Source organism: Dromiciops gliroides, chromosome 5 (assembly GCF_019393635.1).
Source record: "Dromiciops gliroides isolate mDroGli1 chromosome 5, mDroGli1.pri, whole genome shotgun sequence".
NCBI classification, from domain to species: Eukaryota; Metazoa; Chordata; class Mammalia; order Microbiotheria; family Microbiotheriidae; genus Dromiciops; species Dromiciops gliroides.
This window is the reverse complement of record NC_057865.1, coordinates 173,883,632-173,908,991: the sequence shown is the minus strand read 5'-3', so window position 1 is coordinate 173,908,991 and position 25,360 is coordinate 173,883,632. Positions and strand designations below refer to the sequence as shown.

Genomic DNA, 25,360 nt, shown 5'->3' with positions numbered 1-25,360 from the left:
CATGCCAGCAAACGCTTTCCCTACTCCACACTGACTACCGATCTCCTTGGCTTCCTTTAAGTCCCAACCAAAACCCCACCTTCTACAGGAAGCCAATCCCTCTTAATTCCAGTGCCCTCCCTCTTTCATTCATTCCCTATTTATCCTATATATATAGCTTGCTTTGCAAATATTTGTTTGCATGTTGTTTCTTCCACTAGATTGTAAGCTCTTTGAGGGCAGGGACTGTCTTTCCCTTGTTTTATATGTACAGTGCTTAGCACAGTGCCTGGCACTTAATAAATATTTATTGTTTGATTTCAAGCATAATTTTCAAGCCCTCAGTGTTCCAACTCATGCCCCCAAAGAATATACCTTACAAGTATACCCATTGAAAGCTTCTTCTTGAAAACTTCCAGTGAAGGAGAATCCACCATCTCCTGAAGTAGCCCATTCCACTTTGCACAGCACTACTTCTTTCTTCCTGATTTCAAGTATAAATTTTCTTGCTCCTAGTTTTGTCTACTGGAGTAAAAGGAACAATGATAATCCCTCTTCTATGTAACATCCCTCCAAGTATTTGAAGATAGCTACCATGTTCTCCATGGTGAGCCTTCCCTTCTCCAAGCTAAACAATCCCACACTCTCTTCATTTTCATCTTCATCATCTTCATCTTCATCTGGATCATAGTATTCTACATCAAGGGCTGGATGGAACCTCAGAATTCTTCTAGTCCAATCCCACCCCCAATTTTACAGATGAGGAAACTGAGGCCCAAGGTGATGAAGTTGCTTGCCCATGGTCATACAAGTTGTAAACATCAGAGTCAGGATTAGAACCCAGATACTTTGAGTCTAGAGTTGGCACTTTTTCCTCTGTACCATAGCCATGAGGTTCTTAACCATCCTAGATGCCTTTTCACTAGATACTCTCCAGCTTTCAGGCATCCTTCCTAAAATGAATAATCTAGAACAAGATTCTTCTAGTAACATTTACTCTCATTAGTATTATAAGAAAACCTTCTCACCTTATCTCTCTGTTCAAAATAACAATAGCTTTTATATAAGACAGAGTAGGTGGAATCTCTTAAGTGCTGCAGAGAACAAATGGTAATCACACTTAAAATACTTGATCATGTGCTCCCTCCCCCCTTTCAAGTCTTTCTCCACTCTTCACTGATACTAATAATGACAATATTAGCTGAAAAATTCTATGCAAGTACAAAGAAGCAGCTTACAGATCTTAATGAATTCCTAGAAAGGTTCGGTCCTATTTAAGAATTTATAAATCATCAAAGGATTATTAAAGTGTGTGTGTGTGTGTGTGTGTGTGTGTGTGTGTGTGAGTGTGAGAGAGAGACAGAGACAGAGACAGAGAGATAGAGAGACAGACAGAGATAGACAGGGACAGACAGAGACAGACAGACAGGTGTTGGATAAATAACCCTAACCAGCATGTTCCAAATATCTCAGTTCAACTTCTCATCATTTCCCATATGTAATTTAGGATATGTACCTGGGAATTGAGATAGGATCCAAGCTTAATTCAGTGATAATACTTATTTAATATGTGTTGTCACAATAAATATTAACAGAAAAAGAATGGTGACGCATGGCATGTTAGATGTCACATTTAATACTACTGACACTTTTCTTTGGCTACAAACTAAATCTGTCAAAACAGCTCAGTCTGGTCCTCATTCCTTACTAAGCTAGGGGCATCATGATAAGCCAAATCACTTGTTTGTCATCACTTTTTTCTTCTTTTTTTGCAAGGCAATGAGGGGTTAAGTGACTTGCCCAGGGTCACACAGCTAGTAAGTGTCAAGTGTCTGAGGTCGGGTTTGAACTCAGGTCCTCCTGAATCCAGGGTGGGTGCTTTATCCACTGCGCCACCTAGCGGCCCCCTTGTCATTATTTTTTGAGGGTACTTTATTTCTCTCTAATACTTGGGTTTGGACCAAAAGCAAGGCATTCTAGGATTTCTTGAAACAATGGGAAGGAAAAGCAAAGTCCAGAGAAAATTTGGTATGACAATTATATCACAAGGTTGGTTCTGGTTTTCACTTGTGAGGTGTTCAGATAATTGTTTACCAAACCTGTTCTTCAGCCAAGGCCTTCCTAGGGCCACTCCAGCCCTGGTGAATTTGCCACAATCAATTGAAATTTGTGTTCAGAAAACAAAACAAAAACAAATGTGAATTTTGAAGTTTCATGGTATAGGGGAAAGAGCACTGACATTAGACCCATCAAATCTGGGTTTGAATCCCACCTTGGATGCTTGGGATTGTGGGCAAGTTATCTAGTCCTCCAGGTCTCAGTTTCTTAATCTATAAAATGAGAGGGTTGACTAGATGGTCCCTCAGTTGCTCCTAGCTTTAGGTCATAGACACTATGACTGTAAGACTGAGGCACCTGATAGCAGGTGCCCATAACTGTAGGGCCAAATCTTGAGAGGTTTATGAACTTTTTGACAATTTTAATTACAGACTTCCAAAATAATGGTAAATGTTGCAGACTCATACCTTTGTTGGAGGGATGGAAAGAAATCAAACCCAAGGAAGCTTTCAGTATAGGGAAAGACCAAGGGCTAATTTGGGCTCCCGTGGGCCATTGACAATAACTTCCCTACTGGGGATGTCCACGTGAAGAAATGTGGCTTAGTGGAAAATGGCTTTGCAAAGCTTAAAGTGCTAGATAATTGCTAGCTAGGATGATTAGCTATCATCAAGGTCATATAGAAAGTAAATTAGATGATTTCTAAACTCTCATGTAGCATAAGGTGGTCTTGGATTCTGTTCTCCTCTTTCTTTATACTCTTTTTCTTTGTAAGCTCATCAGCTCATATGGGTATAATCATAATCTCTGTGAAGATGACTCTCAGATCCATGGATCCAGCCTGAATCTTTCCCAAGCCACAGACCTACGTGACAAAGAACAGGCCTACAAACTGCCTATTTGGACATTTCAAACTTATTGTTCTGTAGCTATCTTGAAATCAACATTCCTTAAACAGAACTCATTATTTTTAACCCCCAATCCTCCCTATTTCTCTTTTTCTTCCCATTCACTCAAATTCACATCCTTGGAGTCACACATCCCATTCTCTTCCTGTCATATAATTTCTTGATGATGTTCTTATTCCTGTCCTCCTTTGGTGTGCCTTGTTAGGTAGATGTTGCAGCCTCTTTACAACGGACATCTGTCTTTCCATTCCTCTCTGTGATCATGATTAGTTACTTGAAGGTAGTGATGTTCCTTCTCTGTCTGCTATACAGAGACACTGATAAAATGTTTGCATTGTAAAAATGGGCCTTGGCTGTTATAGGGAGCTTGGAGTTAAGATAAGTGCTTTGAAATTTCCTGAAATCAATTCAGCCAGTTTTTCTCTTCCTTTTCAACTCCATGCCTAGCTATGGTTCATCTGAACTGTGTGAGATTTTATATATATATATATATATATATATGATGTAGGAGTGTGTATATGAGTGTGCATAAACACACACAGATGTGCACACACATGTGCATGTGCACACACAGGCATGTTCCCACAAGTATGTACATGATACACACATGTATGTGTACTTGTATGTATGTGCATGTACACATATATATGTACAAACATAATGACAACACTGTTAGACAAACTCTCTAAGGTGTCCATTTGGATGCAAACTGAAACCTGTCCATGAACTTTCTTCTCACATTTGGTCTTTCCTGAGTGAATAGGACAATCTTCGTTGACTGAATACAGATCTCTTCTAGAGAACTTTGTGGTGTCTTGGAATTTTAAGTAATTAACGTAGTGTCACCCACAAGCAGAAATATCTAGAGCACCCCCCTCATAATCTCTAGGAAATACTTCCTTGACTTGGCCTCTGTGATCATGATCTCTCTCTCTCTCTCTCTCTCTCTCTCTCTCTCTCTCTCTCTCTCTTTCTCTCTCTCTCTCTCTCTCTCTCTCTCTCTCTCTCTCTTTCTCTCTCTCTTTGTGAGGCAATTGGGGTTAAGTGACTTGCCCAGGGTCACACAGCTAGTAAGTGTTATGTGTCTGAGGCCGGATTTGAACTCAGGTCCTCCTGAATCCAGGGCTGGTGCTCTATCCACTGCGCCACCTAGCTGCCCCCGATATATCTCTTTAATCTTAGTGGCAAACACTTTTGGTGAGCATCTCTTTCCCTAGTTTATGATTTGCATAATGTTTATCTTCAGAGGATTATGGAAAAGGGTTATTTCTTGTTTTCTCTAAGGATTTATGAGTTATCTTGATGTGTGGATGGGAGATGCCCTGTTATAAAAGAACCTGTAAGGTGGATTTTTGTTCTTTAGAGTCTATTTTTTAAAAAAAATCAATGAATAATAAACACAGTGGATGAATCTTAAATTCTTGATATCTTTCAGTCAATTGGCAGATAATGGAGATGTTAAGTTGTTAAATATCTCTTGCATCCTCCATACTACTAGTGCCTTCCCTCCAATTTATCCTATATATGCACATAGTTGTTTGCATGTTATTTCGCTCATTGTTGGTCAGTAGTTTTCAATTGTGTTCAAGTCTTTGTGACCCGATTTGGGGTTTCCTTTGTAAAAATACTGGGCTGGTTTGCCATTTCCTTCTCCTGCTCATTTTACAGATGAGAAAATGTAGGCAAACAAGGTTAAGTGATATGCCCAGGGTCATACAGCTAGGAAGTATCTGAGGCCAGATTTGAACTCAGGAAGATGAGTCTTCCTGACTCCATGCTCAGCACTCTATCCACTGCACCACCTAGCTACTTTCTTTTCTTTTCTTTTCTTTTCTTTTCTTTTCTTTTCTTTTCTTTTCTTTTCTTTTCTTTTCTTTTCTTTTCTTTTCTTTTTTTTTTGTGAGGCAATTGGTGTTAAGTGACTTGCCTAGGGTCACACAGGTAGTAAGTGTCAAGTGTCTGAGGTCGGATTTGAACTCAGGTCCTCCTGAATCCAGGGCTGGTGCTTTATCCACTGTACCACCTAGCTGCCCCCACCTAGCTACTTTCATCTCCCTCGTTAGACTGTGTATTTCATGGACACAGGCACTATTTTTGTCTTTCTTTGTATCCCCAGGAATGCCTGACACATAGTATTTGATAAATGTTTGTTGACTGACTCACACTTATTCTCGACTAATGCCTTCACCCAGGATGCCCTCAATTCATGTGTAAATGGCTGTCATAAAAATTTTGCATATATAGCACATGGGTCTGTAGTTACTGATGTTCTTTTTTATGCTAGGGCATATAGGCAAGGTTTGAGAATTTTTTTGCCATGCCTTTGGAATGTTTCTTTCAGATACCTTATATAATAGACTCTCAATTGCCTCATAATTGTATCACCTCCAGGATGGATTACCTCTTTATATCCTGCTGCTTTCCCTGCCATTGCTCTCTCTGGTACCATTTCTATTTCCTCTGTTATCACCTTAGGGACTATGATGTTAGGGTCTAAGTGTGATGGTTAGTTCACTATCCTTGATGGGGGAAAGGAACAAATAACCAATCTGTCAAAATGTTTTTTTGCAAATCTTTTCTATTTTTCTTCTTTTTGTAGTTCTCTTTCCATTTTCAACCTTGAATGCTCTTGGAATTAGTTATATCACTCGCCAAGCTTTCCATTGAGATAGGTAAACTGGTTTTATCTTTTTCTACTTCTTTCATATTTATGAGATGATATTCCCCATAATTGTCCAATATTCTTCTTCCCAATATAGCTAAAAATAGGAGTAAGTTGGACCTAGGAATTAATGGGGATAGCAAACTCTCAGGAAGGAAACTCCCTCTTCCAAGGTAGATCAGCTTAGAGAGTTTCCTAGAGCAGAAGTGTGAACTTGAGACTCCTAGTGTGGCAGAACCAGGTGAAAATGTAATTGAGAAATATTTAACAAAATAAAATAAAATTCAATAAAGTCAATATGGGGTTTGCAGGGATCCTTGTCTGAGTTGGAAACCACTAGCTGAGAGACCAAGAGGTTAAGGGGTTTGTCTAGGGTCACAGAACCAGTATGTATGTATCAGACATTAGAATTGATCCCTCATCTTCCTAAATAACTAGCTCTCTGTGCCCACTGCCTTTCCATAAATTACAAAAACAGAAACAAACCCCCCAAACCCCTCTTTGTTGTTCTTAGCATTCCTGAAACATTATAAGATTAGTCCTCACTTCCACCTTCTACATCTTTTTAAAAAAAATAAATCTAAGTTCATCGATTAATTCTCTCTACATTTTCTCTCCCTTTGTGGCACCTCTTTCATTTACCAGCATCATCTAAAGATCACAGACAGTGGCTCAGGCATCATACCCATCAGTTCTTTCAGTTACTTAAGATATAGTCCGTCATGACCTGGTGATTTCAACTGATCAAGAGAGGCTACAGTTGTTCTCTTACATACTCTCTCTTTATCTTGGTTATCAATCCTCTCTAAGCCATTTGTGTTCTGTCTTTTCCAGCACAAAGATTATTTTTCTTGGCTGAGAAAAGAGAAGCAGAATAAAAATTGAGAAACCTTCCCTTCTATTGTCCTCTGATACTATCTATTTGTCCATTCTCCTATTTGTTCTCCAGACACCAGAGCTACCTCTCTAGCTACTTTCCCCTCTATTGCCAAAAGAAAACAATCCCTTTGTTGCTTTTAGCAATCCTTGTCATATCTAGCTCATTCTGAGCTTAGACAGGACATTTTCTTACAGAACCAAGACATGCCTTTGTGTTCACTTTAATCTTCTTTCTAAAAGAAGATTGTATGTGTCGTTTAAAAGTCTGACTTGGTTGGTAAGTTCCCTGAATAGGCTCCTCAGCCTCCCAATCGCTCTCTTTCCTCTTCCTTAGAATATTTTTTTCTTTGTGTTTTCATAATTTAATTTTACTGTTATACCCCAGTTTTCTGCAGCGTAGGCCACCCCGGGGTTAGGGTTCCTAGAGGCATTAATGGTGTCAATTAAATCACAGATTGGCTTTTACAGAAAGCTTTCCCACCAGGCCTTATAATTAATAAAGTATACTGTCATCAGAGTGCATTTTCTGAATATCTACCCATGATTCACAGCCTGTACTAATGACACAATAAAACACTAACTGTCTTGTGGGGTTTGAGGTTCCAATTTCCACTCTATAAGGAAGGTCATTTTTAGCTTATATCTGACAGCACAATTACATTAAGGCCTCTGGAAAGAAGCACATGATGGAGTAATGCTGAAGTACCTCTGTCTAACAAGAAAGCATTTGACATACTATTTAATAAACTGTATTTATTTATTAACATCCAATTTTATAAACATGCTCACGGCATTCTATTTTGGGCACTATAGTCAATTAAAAAATTGAAAAGTCCTAGTAATTTACAGCTTTGAATTTATATCTTCCATACAATAAAAGCAATAATCAATACTTAGTTAGACAGCTTTCCCAGGCTCTTTGTGCACTGCTGAGTGGAAACTCTTAATCTTTGAGAGTTGCAGAATGATGTTTAGATTTTGCAAAAATATGTGTGTATGTATGTATGTATGTATGTATGTATGTATGTAACTTTAGCCTGACATTTCCTGGTATGGAAACTCCTTTTCTAATGAGGATTAGCAATTACTCTGTAACATAGCAACAAAGAGTTTTAGGGAGTTTCTAGGGGACAGTTAGAGGTTAAGTAATCTGATGATTGTCACAAAGCTCACATATGTCAGGACCCAGTTCTTCACAGTGTGAATATGATGTGTGTGCACATCTATACACATACACGTATAAGCACCTTCTCTGTAGCTCATATAATAGAACCCGGAAAAAGTTGTGATAGACCTAGAGTCACATAAGCAGTATGTATCAGAAGCAGGATCAGAACACAGGTCTTCCTCAGCTAGGAATGCCTTACATAGATGAAATCACAGACCTGGCAAAAATTATGTATGTGACTAGACCTTTGGTTTCACCTTTGAAGAACTGACTGATCAATGCCGGATGATACTTTCTCTACCAAATATAGTTTTTAGGAGATAACTGGGGCACCAAGAGGTCAAGTGACTTGTTTAGGGTCACATACCCAGTATGTATTAGAGGCTGAATTTGACTTGGAGGCCAGCTATCCATCAACTATACCATGCTCTCTTTCATACCTCACGCCACATATGTACACATATACATATCTATGTCTGTGAATATACGTATCTATATGTTTAATTGAGGGATATTTACTAATGATTTAAAAACATACTTGTACTTGAGCAATGGGAAAAGGATACACAATAACAAAGATTTTGACATAGGTATTCTAACATGCAAAGCCAAAGCAATAATACAGGAACTGGAAAAATCATCTTTTTCAAACAACAGATGTATGCTAATTTCAGCAACTTGCACGACCAGATCCTTTTAATTGTATTGCTCTTGTTGTAAAAAACATTGGCCAAAATCCACATCATCATGAGGCACATTTTCTCCCCATTACCATCAAAGCACTGAGTCTTCAAAAGCAATACCTCTGGATTAGTGACAAATAAGGGCAATCTGGTGTAGTAGAATTGAAAATAAGGATTGATGTTCATTTCCTGGATTTTTCTATTTATTATCTGTGTGACCTTAGGTCAGTCTGTTAGTCTCTTATAGGACTCAGTATTCTCTTTGTAAAATTAGGCTATGGGCTCATGATGACTGCATGGCTCTGACACTTATTAGTCATATAATTTTGGACAAGTTACTTTATTGGATTTCAGTTTCCTTATTTGTAAAATTAGATATTTTGACTCTAAGGTCCTTTTTAACTCCAATTCTTATTTTTAATGGCTTAAAAAGGTAGAATCTAACTTTTTAAAAATTAGATTTCAAATCTATTCAGATACAAATTCTAGAAAGTTCAAGGATAGATGGATTTTTAATTTTAGTTAATGTATCAGGATCAAATAATATCTCAAAAAAGCATTTGTTGATGCGATCAGGGTATAAGCATGGAAGATGGGATTCTTAGGCTGATCTGGTTTTACTAATTCATTGTAGGACCTTATTCAAGTCATATTCAATTCATCAAACATGTATTAGGCTCCTATCGTATAAGGCATCCTTTCCAGTGCAGGTTGCAGCTTTTTTCTTGACTCCTGAAGCACTGATACTGGAGGAGACATTGGCATGAATTTTGCTCCTCATTGTCACCTTGACCCTCCCTCTGCCACCATCACATGACAAACTTTCCTCCTTTGAATTTCATTCCATCTAGATATACCACCATACGCAGATTGGGGTGGCAATTATCTACTAGCCCACTGGCTGTTCTCCTTTCTTTTTCAAGAAGTTCAGTGCCTGGTTCATAGCATTCTTTTCTATCTATCAACTTGTGGAATTCAGTATAAAACTCTGATTTCACTTCAAAAGCCTTAGCCTTCTAGTTCCTCATTCTCCTTTACTCCCACGATTTATTCCTTTACTCCGCTTCAGCCACTCTGATGGTCATTTTCCCATCACCAATGAGAATTTCACTTCCAAAATCATGAATTCTGAAATTCTCACATTGAACCATAGCCTCTTCTCAATCCATCTTGCTCTATAACTCTCTCCTCCTAAACCTATCATTTGTTGTCATCATGACCTTCCAACCCCCCCAACCCATGGCAGTCTAGGCCATCACCCCTTCTCTGATTTCATTTCTTTCTTTTTTCCCCTTCATATTTACTTTCTAATATACTCTCCTCCACTCCTGAATCCCTTGCTCTCTTGCCTCTTTCACTTCTACTGACTTGTTTTTTAATGGTTTTAGGGGATGTCACAAAACCAGCTAATGAGGTCCACTGCAAATTTATGTCATCTGGGCCTTCACTGCAGTGAGGCAATCCTATTACTCTTCCTTAATCAATTCTCTCTCACATTCTCCATAGTTGCTGTTCCAAACCTTTCCCTTTCTCCTCAATTCTCCCTACTACTTCCTCCATCCACACTTTCAGTTTTTTAATGGTACATTTTACTTAGATTTACATTTTACTGAGAAAAGATACCCAGGAGCACTCCTCTTCTTCATTATTCTACATCTCAAAACCTTTTGACATCATCTGTTATTCTTTTCTAATTTATTCCATACTCTGGTAGAGTGACCCTTCTCACTGGGACCAGCTTTTCTACCTCTACTGTTGATCCCCTCCTGTTTCCTTTGAAAGACTAATGACATAACTCTTTCTCCTAGTTCTCTAAGCCGTCTTTCCCTGTTTACTGCTTCCTTAACTACAGATTTCAAACATCCACCTTTTTCCCCATTCCTAAAAAACTTCACTTTACCCTACCATCTCCTCAAGCCCTATATCTCTCCTTTCTTTCTCAGCCAAACCCCTAGGTAAAGCTATCTAGACAGTGCCTCAACTTCCTCTTTTCTAAACCCTTGGAAATCACATTTTTGACCTTGCCACTCAAGTAAAACTACTCCCTCCAAAGTTACCAAATGATCTCTTTAATTGTAAAATCTGACAGTCTTTTTTCAGCACTCATCCTTCTTGACCCATATGTAGCATTTGACACTGTTGAGTGCTCTCTCCTGGATATTAGGTTCACTCCAAGTTTTCATGACACTTCTCTCTTATTGGTTCTCTTCCCTGTTTGACTGTTTTTCAGCATCTTTGGCTCCATGAACTTATCCATTCTCTTGCTTCCACCCAACTATAGTGTCACATGGGCCCTATTCTTTTCTCTCCTTCCACTTGGTAATCTCATTAGAGAAAATGAGGTTTAAGGATTATCTTTATTCAGACGATTCACAAATCCATAGATGGAGCCCTAGTTTCTCTCTTAAATTCCAAGTCCACATCACCAATAGCCTATTGGGCATTTTGAACTGGATGGCAAGTGGGTATCTCAAACTCAACAAGTTTAAAATTGAACTTTATCTTTTTTCTACTCCACTCCCTCCTCTTCCTAATTTTTTTTTCTTTGTTGAGGATACCACCATCCTTTCAGTCATCTGGGTTCAAAACCCAGGAGTCATTCTTGACACCCCACTCTCCCTCATCTCTAATCAATGGACAATTTTGTCTCTACAACATCTCCTTTCCTCCTAGGCTCACAACCTAGGTCTTGTCCTCATCGCTTCCCTCATGGATTATTATCCCAATAGTCTCTTAATTGTTCTCTCTATGTCCAGTCTTTCTTCTCTTTTCTCCTTCCAATGAGTTGCAAAATTGCTATTTCTAAAACTCAAGTCTGATCATGTCACTCCCTTACTCCATAACTTTGACATCTGTCTCTAGGGTCATATACAACCTCATCTTTTTGGAGGAATTTAAAACCCTTCCCAATGTGGCTATATACTATCTTTCCAGGATTTTTCAACGTTATTCCTCTTTATGCACACCATAGTCCTCCTTGCTGCTTCTCAAACATGACTTTTCATTTCCCATCTCTTTTTCTTTGATCACACTGATGCCATGCACAGAAGGCATATTATTCTCACCTTTGCCTCTTAGAAGCCTGGATTTCTTCAAAACTCAGCTCAAGAGCCATTTCCTACATGAAACTTTTCCTGTCTCTCTAAAGACTTCTCCCTCAAATTATTTTGCACTTACCTTGTAACCATCTTAAAGATGTTTATATGTGAACACATTGTTTCCTCTGTTAAGACTCTAAGCACCTTGAGGGCAGAGACTTTCATTTTTGGTTTTACATCTCTGGGACTAACACAATGCCTGAGATAAAGTTGTTATTGTTCAAAAGTATCCAACTCTCCATGACCCCATTTTGGGGTTTTCTTGGCAAAGATAGTGGATTGGTTTGCCATTTCTTTCTCCAGCTCATTTTACAGATGAGGAACTGAAACAAATAGGGTTAAGTAACTTGGCCAGGGTCACACAGTAAGTGTCTGAGGCTATATTTGAACTCACAAAGAGAAGTCTTATTGATTCCAAGCCCAGTGCCTTATCCAATATGTCACCTAGCTGTCCCTGAAATAGAGTAGACATTTAAATTTCCCCACCTGTAAAAAGATGATGATCTCTAAGATCCGCTACATGGATAACTTGAAATCACACACTGAAGAAAGAGGAGGGAAGTAACTTTCATTTGCATTTTCTATTCTTTTTCAACAAGAATATTAAAAAGTATGAATGTGAAGGCCTATAAATAAAGACTTCACATTTTTTCTGCTTATGTCCACAAATTTAAAGAAATATATACTTGTCCTAGGAGTAACTGAATATACTTAAAAATAGGAATATTATATCTAACAGTAGAAACGTCCATACAAGATACAAAAGATTATAATTTATAGAAGAGAAATGCCTAGAAATGGGAAAAAATTCTCGAAGTATTGTCCCTTTTGTAAAATAATATTAAAAAACACACTAGTTCTTTAAGTGGAGGATATAGACTTTTACAGACATAATAGGAGTTGGGTATAGGGAAGTAATATTAAACTCAAAAAAATAAATAACGTACAAGATAGGATCAGAAAACTATATACTCCCTTAGTATTTAAATATCTATTATATAAACAATTAATGTTTTATGATAATATCTAAATAGTCAATATGTATACACACATATAAATGTTACTATGAGAAGGAGAGAAGAGAGAACAAATTATTTTCATTAAAGGTCCTATTCTGATGCCTCCTAGTAGCATGGAGATGATCTTGGGTTTCTGAAGACTGTCTAATAAAGGGTAGAAGAACAAATTGCTGAAGGACAAAATCACAGATTCATAAAGTATTGAAGAAGAAACATACATAAGGGAAATGAACAAAGATAAATGAGAGAGAAGGGACAATGGGAGAATTGGTATTTTTTGTTTAAAATTTCACTTCACATTGATTCGTTATAGAGTTAAAAATGAAATAAAATTGAATAAAATGTAATCTCAGAATTTGTATGTGGATAGATGGTCCAGCTGTTCAGAAATAGATAGAAAACAAGATAGAAAATCCAATTTTCTCATGAGAATAAGTAAATGTCTTTTTAATAGGAACATGAAAAAAAGAGAATGTTGAAAATTAGAAAGTAATGAGAACCATGTCAAAATAACTAGCCAAATATTAAGCAAATAGGGTAACACTGCTGGGGGTATAGAGGTTACAAGGCTTGAATGAATGAATTACTGCTTTCCATTATTAGGGAAATTAACTAATGATTTTATGGAACTGATGATAATTATTTGCAAAATTTCTAAATTGACCTAAGCAAGTTCATTCAACCCAGAAAATAAAATTTAACTCTGCTCCTAAAGAAAAATTGCTGACAGAAAATGAAAAAGGAGTTGATAATTATTACTGATTTTACTTCTAATAGTTATAATAATAATAATAGAATAAATTCAAACAGGAGAAAATACTATTTTTCTGGGAATTGAAGTAAATAAACAAGAGCTGCAGTGCTAGAAAACAATATGTCATGGAATTTAGAAGACTGAAGTCAAAAGTATTTTAGGGTTTACTGATTCTGCTACTACTGGTACAAGAAGAATGGATGGGAGACTGGCCTTTGAAAGCAGTTACTTTATACATTATCACTTGGACAGCTAGGTGGCATAGTGGAGCACCAGGCCTGGAGTCAGGAAGATCTGAGCTCAAATTCGGCCTCAGACACTAGCTATGTGACCTTGGGGAAGTCACTTAACCCTGTTGGTCTCAGTTTCCTCGTCTGCAAAATGACCTGGAGAAAGGAATGGCAAACCACTCCACTATCTTTGCTAAGAAAACCCCCGATGGGGTCATGGAGAGTTGGACATGACTGAACAACAACAACAACTTATGTGGAAAGAACACTTTTAATTGTGTGGAATGTGGCTAATGTGCTGTCAGATGGTACAGTTGTATGAATGATTTTACAGTGGAAAATTTCACTGTGGAAATCAACACGAGAATGACTTGACTTTGGTTTTGAATATCCAGATCTGCAATCTCAACTTTCCCAATGCTCTAGGATTATAAAATAGTGCCTAACAAGGACAAAGTCCTAAGAACAAGTATTAAAACAAGATCAAAGCATTAATATCAGTTCTGGACTAATGAATAGAACATATATTTAAGAAAATGGCAATATACATAGCTAAGAAAAAAAATACTTAAGATTCTTCTGGATATGGAGCTCATAAGAGATCAATAAAAATAATTGCAAAGGCAGAGGAGATGAAGAATGATACCCAGGATCCACTAAATTTTAATTAATCCTAATTAATGTCTGATTGCCTCATAAAAGCCAAATGAAAAACATACCCAGAAAGGCAGCAATAAAGATACTCGCTTGAATGAATTGCTTGAGAAATTGAGTTTATTTTGGTTAAGAGGAAACTCTTAAGCAGAAATTAGTTGCCAAAATATTAGTTTAGGGATTCATGAAGCCCTCAAGGCTTGCTGCCAGTCACGCACACACTCACACAGACACACAGACACACAGACACACACACACACACACACACACACACACACACACATATATATATATATATATATATATAAATAATAGAAGCAGGAATTTGGAACAAAAATTTGAGTTGGGGGGAGGGGCAGTGCCTCCTTGTGCTTCCCTCTAGTCTCTTGTGTTTCTTGCCTTCTCCTTGGCATCTAGGAAAAACTGAAGGGTCAGGTATCTCTTGGTAGTTTTTTGAAAGGCAGCTCCGAAAAATGACTTTGAAGGGGTTCAGGATGGCAATTAAAAATTAAGCAGGAATTGTTAATGCTAACTCAGATACTTTTCTGGGAAAGGTGAGATTCTACTCCAGCACCATGAAGTTTGGGGACAGATTCAATGCTTGATCTAGGTGGCTGGCTGTTCTGGGTTGTAAAAAAAAATAAAATAAAATTGGTCCCAGAAGCAAAGACTCTCCTAGGGAGAAAAGATGCCCACACCTAAGACTGGAAACTGACAGATCTCCCTTGACTTAGGCAGAAACAGCATCCAAAGATTTCCCTTAGTTTGATACTGGATGATAGAGCCTATTTCTTTTTTTAATAGGGTAGAAATGTGGGGCAGCTAGGTGGTGCAGTGGATAAAGCACCGGCCCTGGATTCAGGAGTACCTGAGTTCAAATATGGCCTCAGACACTTGACACTTACTAGCTGTGTGACCCTGGGCAAGTCACTTAAACCCCATTGCCCTGAAAAAAAAAAGGGTAGGGCTGGCAAAAGAATGAACAATAGGGTAGAAACAGCACCTCAGCTGAGAACTGAGGACTCCAGCTGAAATCACAAGACTTCCAGAGGAATACCCAATAATCAAAAGGGTACTAATGAAGGACTGCCTGACAGAGACTATATATCTCATGAGACCCACTCAAGAACATCACCAGAAAATACTGCCTGAGGTATAAGTGGTCCCACCATATGTGTGCTGTGGACAAACGTTCTCTACCCGTGTGCTCTCTACTCATGTAATCATAACCCTAGTTTGAGCCCTTATCACCTAGTGACTAGTGCAGTTGGCTCCTAACTGGTTTTACCACTCCAATCCAGTTACCATGGTACTTTCCCCTTTGCCCTTTTCTATTCCCTCCCCAGTTACATGTAAAAACAAATTTTAACTTTTTAAAAAAAAAATGTTGAATTCCAAGTTCTAACCCTCCCCTCCTCCTCTTCAGAAAGCAAGCAATTTTTTTTTTGGGTGGGGCAATGAGGGTTAAGTGACTTGCCCATGGTCACACAGCTGGTAAGTGTCAAATATCTGAGGCCAGATTTGGATTCAGGTTCTCCTGAATCCAGGGCCGGTGTTTTATCCATTGTGCCAAACCTATTTCCATATTAGTCACATTGTGAAAGAAAACAGATGTAAAAACAATTTTTAACATTTTTTTCTTTTGGCAGGGCAATTGGGGTTAAGTGACTTGCCCTGGGCCACACAGCCGTAAGTGTTAAGTGTCTGAGGCCAGATTTGAACTCAGGTACTCCTGAATCCAGGGCCGGTGCTCTATCCACTGCGCCATCTAGGTGCCCCCTAACATTTGTTTTTAAAAAATTTTCTGGGTGGTTTTTAAAAATGTAGATCTGATCATCTCACTTCCTCCTCCAATCTCAAAGAGCTTTATTACCTCCTAGGTCAAATATAAACTCCTCTGTTTGGTATTTAAAGCTCTTCATAGCCTGGCCCCTTCCCCATTTTTCTATTATTCTTGTACGTTACTTCCTTCCTCACACTATAGTCCAGTCACACTGGCCTACTTGAAGTTCAAATGACTTTGATCCTTTCTTCTTTCTCTGTGCCTGACACCAGCTATCCTCCCATGCCTGGAATGAGCTTCTTCCTGACCTTTGTCTCTTAGTCTCCCTGGCTTCTTTCAAGGGTCAGCTCAATTCTCATCTTCTCCAGGAGGCCTTTTATGGTCTCCCCAGGAAAGTGCCTTCCATTTACTCTGCATATATCTTGTATGTCCCTGGTTATTTACATCTTGTCTCTCTCATCTAAATGTGAGCTTCTTGAGGTCAGAGACTGATTTTGCCTTTCTATTCTTAATGCTTAGTTCGGTGTCTGGCAAATGTCTGTTGACTGAGTTGTTGAAGCAGCAGTTGGAAATGGAGAGGCACTTGCATAGAGATGATGGCTGAGGCTTGGGAATGAATATTTACCAAGGGAGAAAGTAGAAGTAAAAAGAAGAAATTGATGGTCCAGGATAGAACTTTGGGAAGCACAACATTTACGGGAGTGGAATCAGCAAAGAGGATAAAGAAGAGGTAGAGGTAAGAAAGATAGTGGCTCAGTGGATAAAGCACTGGCCCTGGATTCAGGAAGACCTGAGTTCGAATCCGGCCCCAGACACTTAACACTTATTAGCTGTGTGACCCTGGGCGAGTCACTTAACCCCAACTGCCTCACCAAATGTATATATATTTACCAAGCATAAGTGTTTTGACCCAAGACGTGCCAGGAAGGTCTTCTCCACTTGTGCGGCCTCTCCCAAATGTGTCCTTTGACTACTTGTCATAGTGTCTTAAATTAAACTAAAGGCATACTTTGCCTATATGCCATGAATTGGTTTCATAAGGAAGGAAACAAGAATTTATTAAGTGCCTCCTTCATGCCAGGCCCTGAGCTAAGCACTTTACAGATATTCTCTCATTTGATCTTCTCAATAATCCTGGGAGGTAGGTGTTGCTATTATCCTCATTGTACAACTGAGGAAATGGAGGCAATTTACTTAACCTCTGCGCCAAAGTTTGAAGTCAATGGAACTGGAGACCAGGGGTTGACTGCACCGCTGAATTTGGTGTGCCAGTTCTGGACAGGTAATGGCTACTATTCTCTTTTAGGGATGAATGATAGAAATATATGTATCAGTCTGTACCTCAGTCTGGAATGTGCAGTATACATGAGTTAGAAATGGATGTTCCCAGGCCAGCGAAAGAACTCGTTTTTCCACCATCGTACATTCTACATCATCGTCCATCAAAACAACATCTTTTTTCAAGGCTTTTACTGCAAAGAATTGGTTCGTTTTCTTGAATTCTGCCAGGAATACCTTGGAGAGAAACAAGCGATTGGTTTAGACTGGGCATTAAAAAAAAAGAAAATAGAGTCCACAAAACTCTTATAAGAACTAACAGATAAGACTTTCTCTTGAGCCACAGTAGAGGTCTGCTTTCTTTGGCCCAGGGTATTACTTAAAAAAAAAATGTTAAGTGAGGCAATTGGGGTTAAGTGACTTGCCCAGGGTCACACAACTAGTAAGTGTTAAGTGCCTAAGGCCGGATTTGAACCCAGGCACTCCTGACTCCGGGCGGTGCTCTATCCACTGCGCCACCTAACTGCCCCTACTTAACATTTTTAATACTCTTAACCTTTGTTGAAGTTTCTTTTACTAACAAATGCTCTAAAATTTAACTTTTTGGTTCTCATTTCAGGATTTATCACAGTATTAAAAATGCCATGGCATGAAATATTATTCTCTGGACCTAAAAAAATGCAGCAACCATTACTAGTTATTCCAGTTTCACTGGGCTAAAGGATGAAGGGTACATACGTTTTTTTGAGAAGGCCCCTGATTTTTATCCTTAGTATATATAGACATATAAGGTGGTGAATGCAGATAGTCAGATCCCAACTGAGTGTGAATGAACAATTTCCTGAAGTGGCCACATGTATTCACATTTGCACTATTTGAAGCATAGTTATGTAAAACATGGTAATGGATTTCAGCCCAGTGGAAATATGCAGTGCAAATTGGAATAATGGGGCCACTTCAGGACATGAATCACTCACTAAATAGGACCTAACTGTATTTCTGTTCTATTATCCTCTGTCCACTCCCCCTCTCACCTAATTTAAACTCGTGTCAATTTAGTTTGGAAGGAGACTGCTTCTTGGGTATGACAGATTAGGGAGAACCCTCAGTCTTGAGGAATTGGGGGGTACTGAGTGATTAATCAGCACTCAAACATTGGTATAGGTGGCTAACTTTTCTTGCTAGTTTGAAGCCATTTGGATATGGTATATTATGCCATATGTAGGTTGCTCATTCATAACCTCTTGCCTCCCTGCTGAATTTTGTGAAAAGCATCATGCATTTTGGGATTAGGAAAATGCTTAACCCCAGGAGTCCTGGGAATAATCAATGAGGGTTACAGCTAGGTTCTGATTTAGTTGAAACAATGAATCCTGTGAAATGGAGACATTATTAGAATCCACATTGCACATTTCTATTGGGCTGGAACCAGTGACCATATTCTACATAATTATAGCTTCGAATAGTGTGAATTCTGTTAATGATTCAAAGGATTCATTGTTCACACTCGTTGAGAGCTTAAGGTCACTGTGGGCCCATTAAACAGAGAAGACCTGAGGATCACAATCTGTTTCCAACTGCTTGTGACCTTCCTCCCCCCATCCCCCAACACTTTGAGTCAACTACTATTATATGAGGGTATGGGAAAAGGGTAGAGATTTCTCTGGGGGATCATAAATCACAGGAAGGTAGGCACTTGAGCAAAAGGAGAGATCATAGAATTTTGTTTGGAAAAGAACTCGAAGGCCATCTGATCCAACTAATATGGATAGGAATTACTTCTACAACTTAACCTATAGGTTGTCATTTATCTCTTTTGCTTTAAGACGTCTAACAATGGGGGCTCCAGCATTTCTCCCAAACTAGCCTATTCTATGATTCTAATTGTTAGGAAGTTTTTCCTCACACCCCAATTCTCCTCATTGTGCCTTCTAACTATCACTCCTAGTTCAGCCCTCTGAGGCCAGGAAGAACAAATTTAATTTCTTTTCTATATTATAGCATCACATATTTATAGATAGTTATCATATATTCCCTATGTCTTCTGCTCTCCAGGTTAAACATCCTGGAGATTTCTTCAATTGATGCTCACCATCCTGACTTCTCTCGTCTTGACTTGTCAATGCCCCTTCCTAAAACATGGCACCCAGAAGAGAGTATTCTACTCCATATGTGGTCTGAATCAGGGCCATCACTTGCTTCATTTTGGATATTAATAATCTCTTAATAAAGCTCATGACTAGGACTCTTATTTTTACCCCTAACCCCGCCCCTTCCCTATTCATACAGAGGATAACACCATCTTCCCAGTCCCTCAGGCTCACAACCTAGGAGTCACCCTGAATCTCTCACACTGCCCAACACCTCTGCCCTCTGCAAAATCCAATCTGTTGCCAAGGCCTACTGATTTCACCTTTTGCAACATCTCTCTAATATGCCCCCTTCTTTCCTCTGACAGTGCCACAACTCTAGTGCAGGTCCTCATTACCTCATGCCTGGATTATGGCAATAGCCTGCTGGTGGGTCTGCCTGTTTCAAGTCTCTTCCTACTCCACTAAAGTGCTCTCCCTGCCTACTCAAACTCCAGTGGCTCACTATTGCCTGCAGGAGTAAGTACAAAATGCTGTTTGGCATTCAGACCTAGCCCCCTCCTACCTTTGCAGTCTTACATCTTACTCCTCAATATGTATTTTTCAGTGCAGTGACAGTGGCCTTCTGGTTGTCCTCCATCCCTGGAACAGTCTCCCTCTTCAACTCCAGCTACTGACCTTCCTGACTTCCTTTAAGTCCCAACTAAAAGCTCACCGTCTCTAGGAAGTCTTTAGTAACCCCTCTTAATTACAGTACCTTCCCCCTATTATTTTCTTTTTCTTTTTCTTTTTTTTGGCGGGGCAATGGGGGTTAAGTGACTTGCCCAGGGTCACACAGCTAGTAAGTGTTAAGTGTCTGAGGCCGGATTTGAACTCAGGTACTCCTGAATCCAGGGCCGGTGCTTTAACCACTGCACCATCTAGCTGCCCCCCCCTATTATTTTCTATTTTCTAATACATAGCTCACTTTGTGTGTATTTGTTTGCATGTCATCTCCCCATTAGATTGTAAACTCCTTGAGGTCAGAGACTGTCTTTTGTCTCTTTTTGTAATCCCAGAGTTTAGCACTGTGCCTGGCACATAGTAAATGTTTAATAAATGTTTAGGGTAGCTAGGTGAATGGAATGCTGGGCCTGAAGTCAGGAAGACTCTTCCTGAATTCAAGTCTGTCCTCAGATATTTACTAGCTGTGGGACCCTAGGCAAATCACTTAATCTTGTATGTCTGAGTTCGTTATCTGTAAAATGAATTGAAGAAGCAAATGACAAACCACTCTAGTATCTTTGCCAAAATCCCAAATGGGATCACAAAGAGTGGCCACAACTGAACAACAATATCTGATTGATTAAATTAGGTAGGGATTTGTTTTGGTTGCCTTTCACTTATGTGTTATCTTGTAGTATATTGAAACACCCAGATCTCTTTCAGTTCTCCCCCAATCCTGTACTGGGCAATTGATTTTTAAATTCCAAGTGTAAAACTTTACATTTGTTCCTCTTCAATTTCATTTGATTCAATTTGTTCACCTAAATGTTAGCTATAATTCCCCATTTCATGATATTAGCAAATTTGATAAGCATCTCACCTAGACCTTCCTACAAGTATAAGGTTAAAAATACAACATGCCCCTTCATGGATAGAAATGTTGAATAGCCTAAGGTTAAGGACAGATTCCCCAGAGCACTCCACTAGACTCCTACTTTCTAAGATGACATTAAGTAATCAAAAATTATTCTTTGGATCTGATCATTTAGTTAGTTCTCAATTTACCTATTTCATTATTTAATTCACCTTTGACCATCTTGCCTCTAAGAGAGACTGTCAAATGCATTGCTAAAGTGTAGGGGGCAACGATCGAGACCTTGGTCAAATCACTTAATCTCAGTTTCTTCATCTATAAAATAGGGATAATAATAGCACCTACCTCTCAGCGTTGTTGTGAGGAACACATGATATTATATCATATTATACCACCTAGCATGCACTGGGCACTATATAAATATTAGCTTTTATTATTATTAGGTAGACCACCTTGAGGCATTTAGTCCTTGAGGCACCAGTCTAGTAACCTAAAAAAAATTTATTTATTTATTTTTTTTCAGTGAGGCAATTGGGGTTAAGTGACTTGCTCAGGGTCACACAGCTAGTAAGTGTTTTAAGTGTCTGAGGCCGGATTTGAACTCGGGTACTCCTGACTCCAGGGCCAGTGCTCTATCCACTGTGCCACCTAGCTGCCCCATAACTTTTTCTTAAATGAAGGAAATGAAGTTAGTTTATCATGATCTGTTCTTGATAAAGACGTACTGATTCTTAGTGATTAATACTTCCTTTTCAAGTAACAATGAAAAGGAGAGGAGAAACAAATTAGAAAGGAAGATGGGAGAGAACATAGAATAAAAGGGAGTTCAAGACAGAAAAACTGAGAGGAGAAAAGGAAAACCAATTTAAGAGGATCTCTGTTATTGTGAGAAAGTCTTTGCTGGAGGTCATTTTCCTTCTTACTTTAAGTTTGAACTAAGGGTTCAAATTTTCTTCTCTTTAGGTAATCCCTGTCACACTCAGTAGGCACTTAGCAAATACTTGCTGGATTGAATGATTAAATGAGGCCCTGGAGGTGCTAATCCTTGTATATAACAGAGTAAAACTGGACCTCTTATTTGTCCTTCAGATATTGACATAATTTGTAGATTTAATTGAATGGCTTTCTTATTCAAATATGGAAAGCTATGGGGTTGGGGACAGAAAAGAAAAACCATTTCATTAACAATTAAAAATGCTCTTGCTATAATTATTTCTTTCAATAAACACCCCCAAAGCAGCCATAAACTAAGCAGCTGAAAAGGCAATTTTAATCTACATAATGTGCTTAGGTTTTTTGGTAACGTGTTATAATTGCACATTAATTGAGGACAAATTATAATGAAGAGTGGCTATAAAACTGTTGTTCCCAGAATAAAGCCAAATGAATTTGTAGAAGGTAATATTATTGCAGGGAACATCTAAAAGAATTAAGGGTTGACCAGCTGCAGTTTGAAAAGAAGAGTGGAATTTGCTGAAGGCAACTTCTGGTATTGAGACCCAAATTCTGAGTGGGATGTAGCTTATGCAGCTGTTTTTGAGGCTAATTCATGTTTTTGTTGCTTGATATAATTTGGGTGAGTGTTCCTGCCAAAGTCTAGAGAACAGGTGTCTAAATATTACATTGATAGGAGTTACTTGAGTGCATAAAGCAGTGTGATCCTTCCCAGGTGGGGAAGGACCCATGCCAGTGGCTTCAGTCCTGGGGACTTTTTCAAGGGTTTAGGTACATAATATTATGAACATAAAGTCTGTACTTTCCCATAGGCCATTCTTAATGTATTATCTTGAATCTTTCTTTTTTTTGTCTTATTTTGAAAACCCCCTATCCGTATAGACATTAGAGTTGCCAAATATTCCACTTGCCCATGATAATTGGTCAGGATTACGTACAGAAGGTTGCTGATCCCCTATTTGGTTTACAGAATCTTAGAGAGAGAGAGAGAGAGAGAGAGAGTGTGTGTGTGTGTGGGGGGGGGGGAGACCTCAGCATCCATCTACTCCAATCTGCACCTGAACAAGAATCCCTTTAGACCATCCCTGACAAAACATGGTCCAGCCTTTGTCTGAAGCTGTCTAGTGAGGGGGAAAATCCATTACTTCTCAAGGAAGCCCATTCTGCTTTGAGAGAACTGTAGTGATTTGGAAGCTCTTCCTTCTAAGAAGCCTAGATTTTATTCTGTATCTTCCAACAACTGCTTCTGGTTCTACCCTCTGAGGTCAAGTGGAAAAAGTCCTTTCCCAAAGGCCAAGTCCTTTAAATGATGACGGTTGTATCCTCACCTCCATCTTCTCAAGGTTAAATATCTCCACTTCTTAACTGATCCTCACAGGAAAACTGAGGGTACTTGAGGAGGAGTTGCTAGCCTGGAAAGCTGCATTTGTAGACTCTAAGTCATTTTGCCTTTAGGATAAGCATCTCCTATTGATATCAAAGTCCTAGCCTTTATACCTCATTGTAATTGGAAGGCAGGATGGAAAAGCACTTAGGCAATGAAAAAGGTAGGTATGTCCTTCCATTCTAGGCCATTGCTGTATCTCTATACTCTTCTTTAATACCAGGAGTAAATGTTCCCGCTTTTGTGATGGCCCTGCCCTGTCTTCAAATACTCAAAGTAGGAAATATAATGGAAGTGCCATTGATTGGCACCTGAGAAGCAGTTAATGGCACCCTTCTTCCCCAAACATTCCTTGTTCTCTCTACCTTCTCTCTTTTCTTTTCTTTCCCTCCTCCCCTGCCTGTGCTTCACAGCAGCCAGGCCTACCCTCTGTGACCTTGGGCATTATTTCATGGTGTTGATAGCACCACAGGCCAAAGGATTCTTCTCTGATTCTCCCATCTCTCCCCCTTCAATGTTCCTAGAGTACTTTACCTCAGATTCTTTTTGTGTTATATTTATTTCTAAAAACTTTTATTTTCCCTCTTACATAGAAACTCTTTGAAGACGGGGACAATGTTATTTTTAATCATTTTTATCTCCTGGACTTAGCACAGTACTTTGGACATTGTTGTTCACTTCTGTCTGACTCTTCGTGACCCCATTTGGGGTTTTCTTGGCAAAGATACTGGAGTGGTTCTGCCATTTCCTTTTCCAGCTCGTTTTACAGATGAGGAAACTGAGGCAAAGAGGGTTAAGTGACTTGGCCAGAGCCACACAGCTTGTGTCTGAGGCCAGATTTAAACTCAGGAAGATGTCTTCCTGACTCCAGGCTCAGAACTTTATCCCCTGTGCCACCTAGGTGTTCCTACTTTGAACACAGTAGACATTTAATAAAAATTCACCAAATGAAATTTTAATCCTTGTTTTAAACCAATATTTCTAAAGACTATGGCTTTAGGAGTATAGGTGACATATTTTTGGAGGGGGATTGATAGGTTGGATAGTGTCCAGAGGAAGGGCTCTCAATTTTTATACCAAACCCAAATCCTTATTGGAATGCTGCTTAATGAGCCACTCCAAGGAGCCCAGCCCCAGAACGATTAACCCCACTGAGAAGAGTCCTTGTTCATTTTAATTTCTGGGATCGGCCGGATGAACTTCCTCATCCTGTGACCTACCTTGCCAAAACTTCCTTTTCCCAACATTTTGTGCAAAATGAAATCCTCAATACTGAATTTCATCCTGAAGGAGGATGGCTGTTCTGTCTTCAGTACTGCTCCTGAGATAGGTTCCGTGTTCACCATCCCTTCCACTGGCAGCTCCCAGGAGATTCCCTGAGGCTCTGAAATGAGCAAGCCAGTTACTGAAAATGAACTTCTGGAAACTTAATGGCTTCCCAATCTTACAGACCTCGAGTATTTTGTATTTTAAATATCCCACTTGAGGAGCTTGTGCTATTTAATGAGGGGGTAGGGACCTTTAAGTACAGTCTGAGTTTCCCTGTGTTCCTATGTATGGGATATAGCTCATTGCCTACAAATGCAGAACAAAAATTAGACTATGGACAAATTGGGATCTGAACCAAAACTGAAAAGAAAAAAGAAAGATTCATTCTTGACTGTCCTTTGTGTTATTGTGGTTGATGGGTATCAGATAAGGTATCAGCCCAATGCCACTGGTGAATTTGGGAAAATGATTACAGCCAATATTCAAACACTGTTTGGAAAGCACTGTTTATATGTTATCTCATTTGATTCTCACAACAACCCCATGAGATAGGTACCCCTTGTAAGATTATCCCCATTTTATAGATTAGGAAAATGATGCTCCGAATAGTTAAGTGACTTGCCCAATGTCACATGGATAGAGTCTTGGCAAAATTTGAACCAAGTCCTCCCCTGAATACCAAAACCATTTCTCTTTCATTATTGTTAATTCACAATAATTTTTTAATCATCAAAGTCTCAGTGAAAAAGCTAAATTCACCACTCCTCCTCTTGCTCTGGACCTCAGAAATACTGGACTCAAATCTTATCCCTCATCAATTACTACCTATGTAACCTTGAGCAAGTAGCTTAACCTGCTTGGACCGCAATTTCCTTATCTATTTATTGAGAGGTTGGATTAGATGGCACAGTAGATAGAATAAATGGACCTG

General features: G+C 39.0%; 1 protein-coding gene across 2 annotated transcripts in view; it reads right to left on the bottom strand.

Annotated features, from left to right (window-relative positions):
• PRKCQ (protein kinase C theta) overlaps positions 1–25,360 on the bottom strand; it is a 196,709-nt gene that overhangs the window by 58,502 nt on the left and 112,847 nt on the right. For both annotated transcript variants that reach the window (XM_043969322.1, XM_043969323.1), the window contains exons 11-12: positions 24,381–24,544; positions 17,217–17,390 (exon numbers count right to left, since the gene is read on the bottom strand). In XM_043969322.1, the coding sequence (XP_043825257.1) occupies positions 17,217–17,390; positions 24,381–24,544 (338 nt within the window). The remainder of the gene's footprint in view (positions 1–17,216; positions 17,391–24,380; positions 24,545–25,360) is intronic.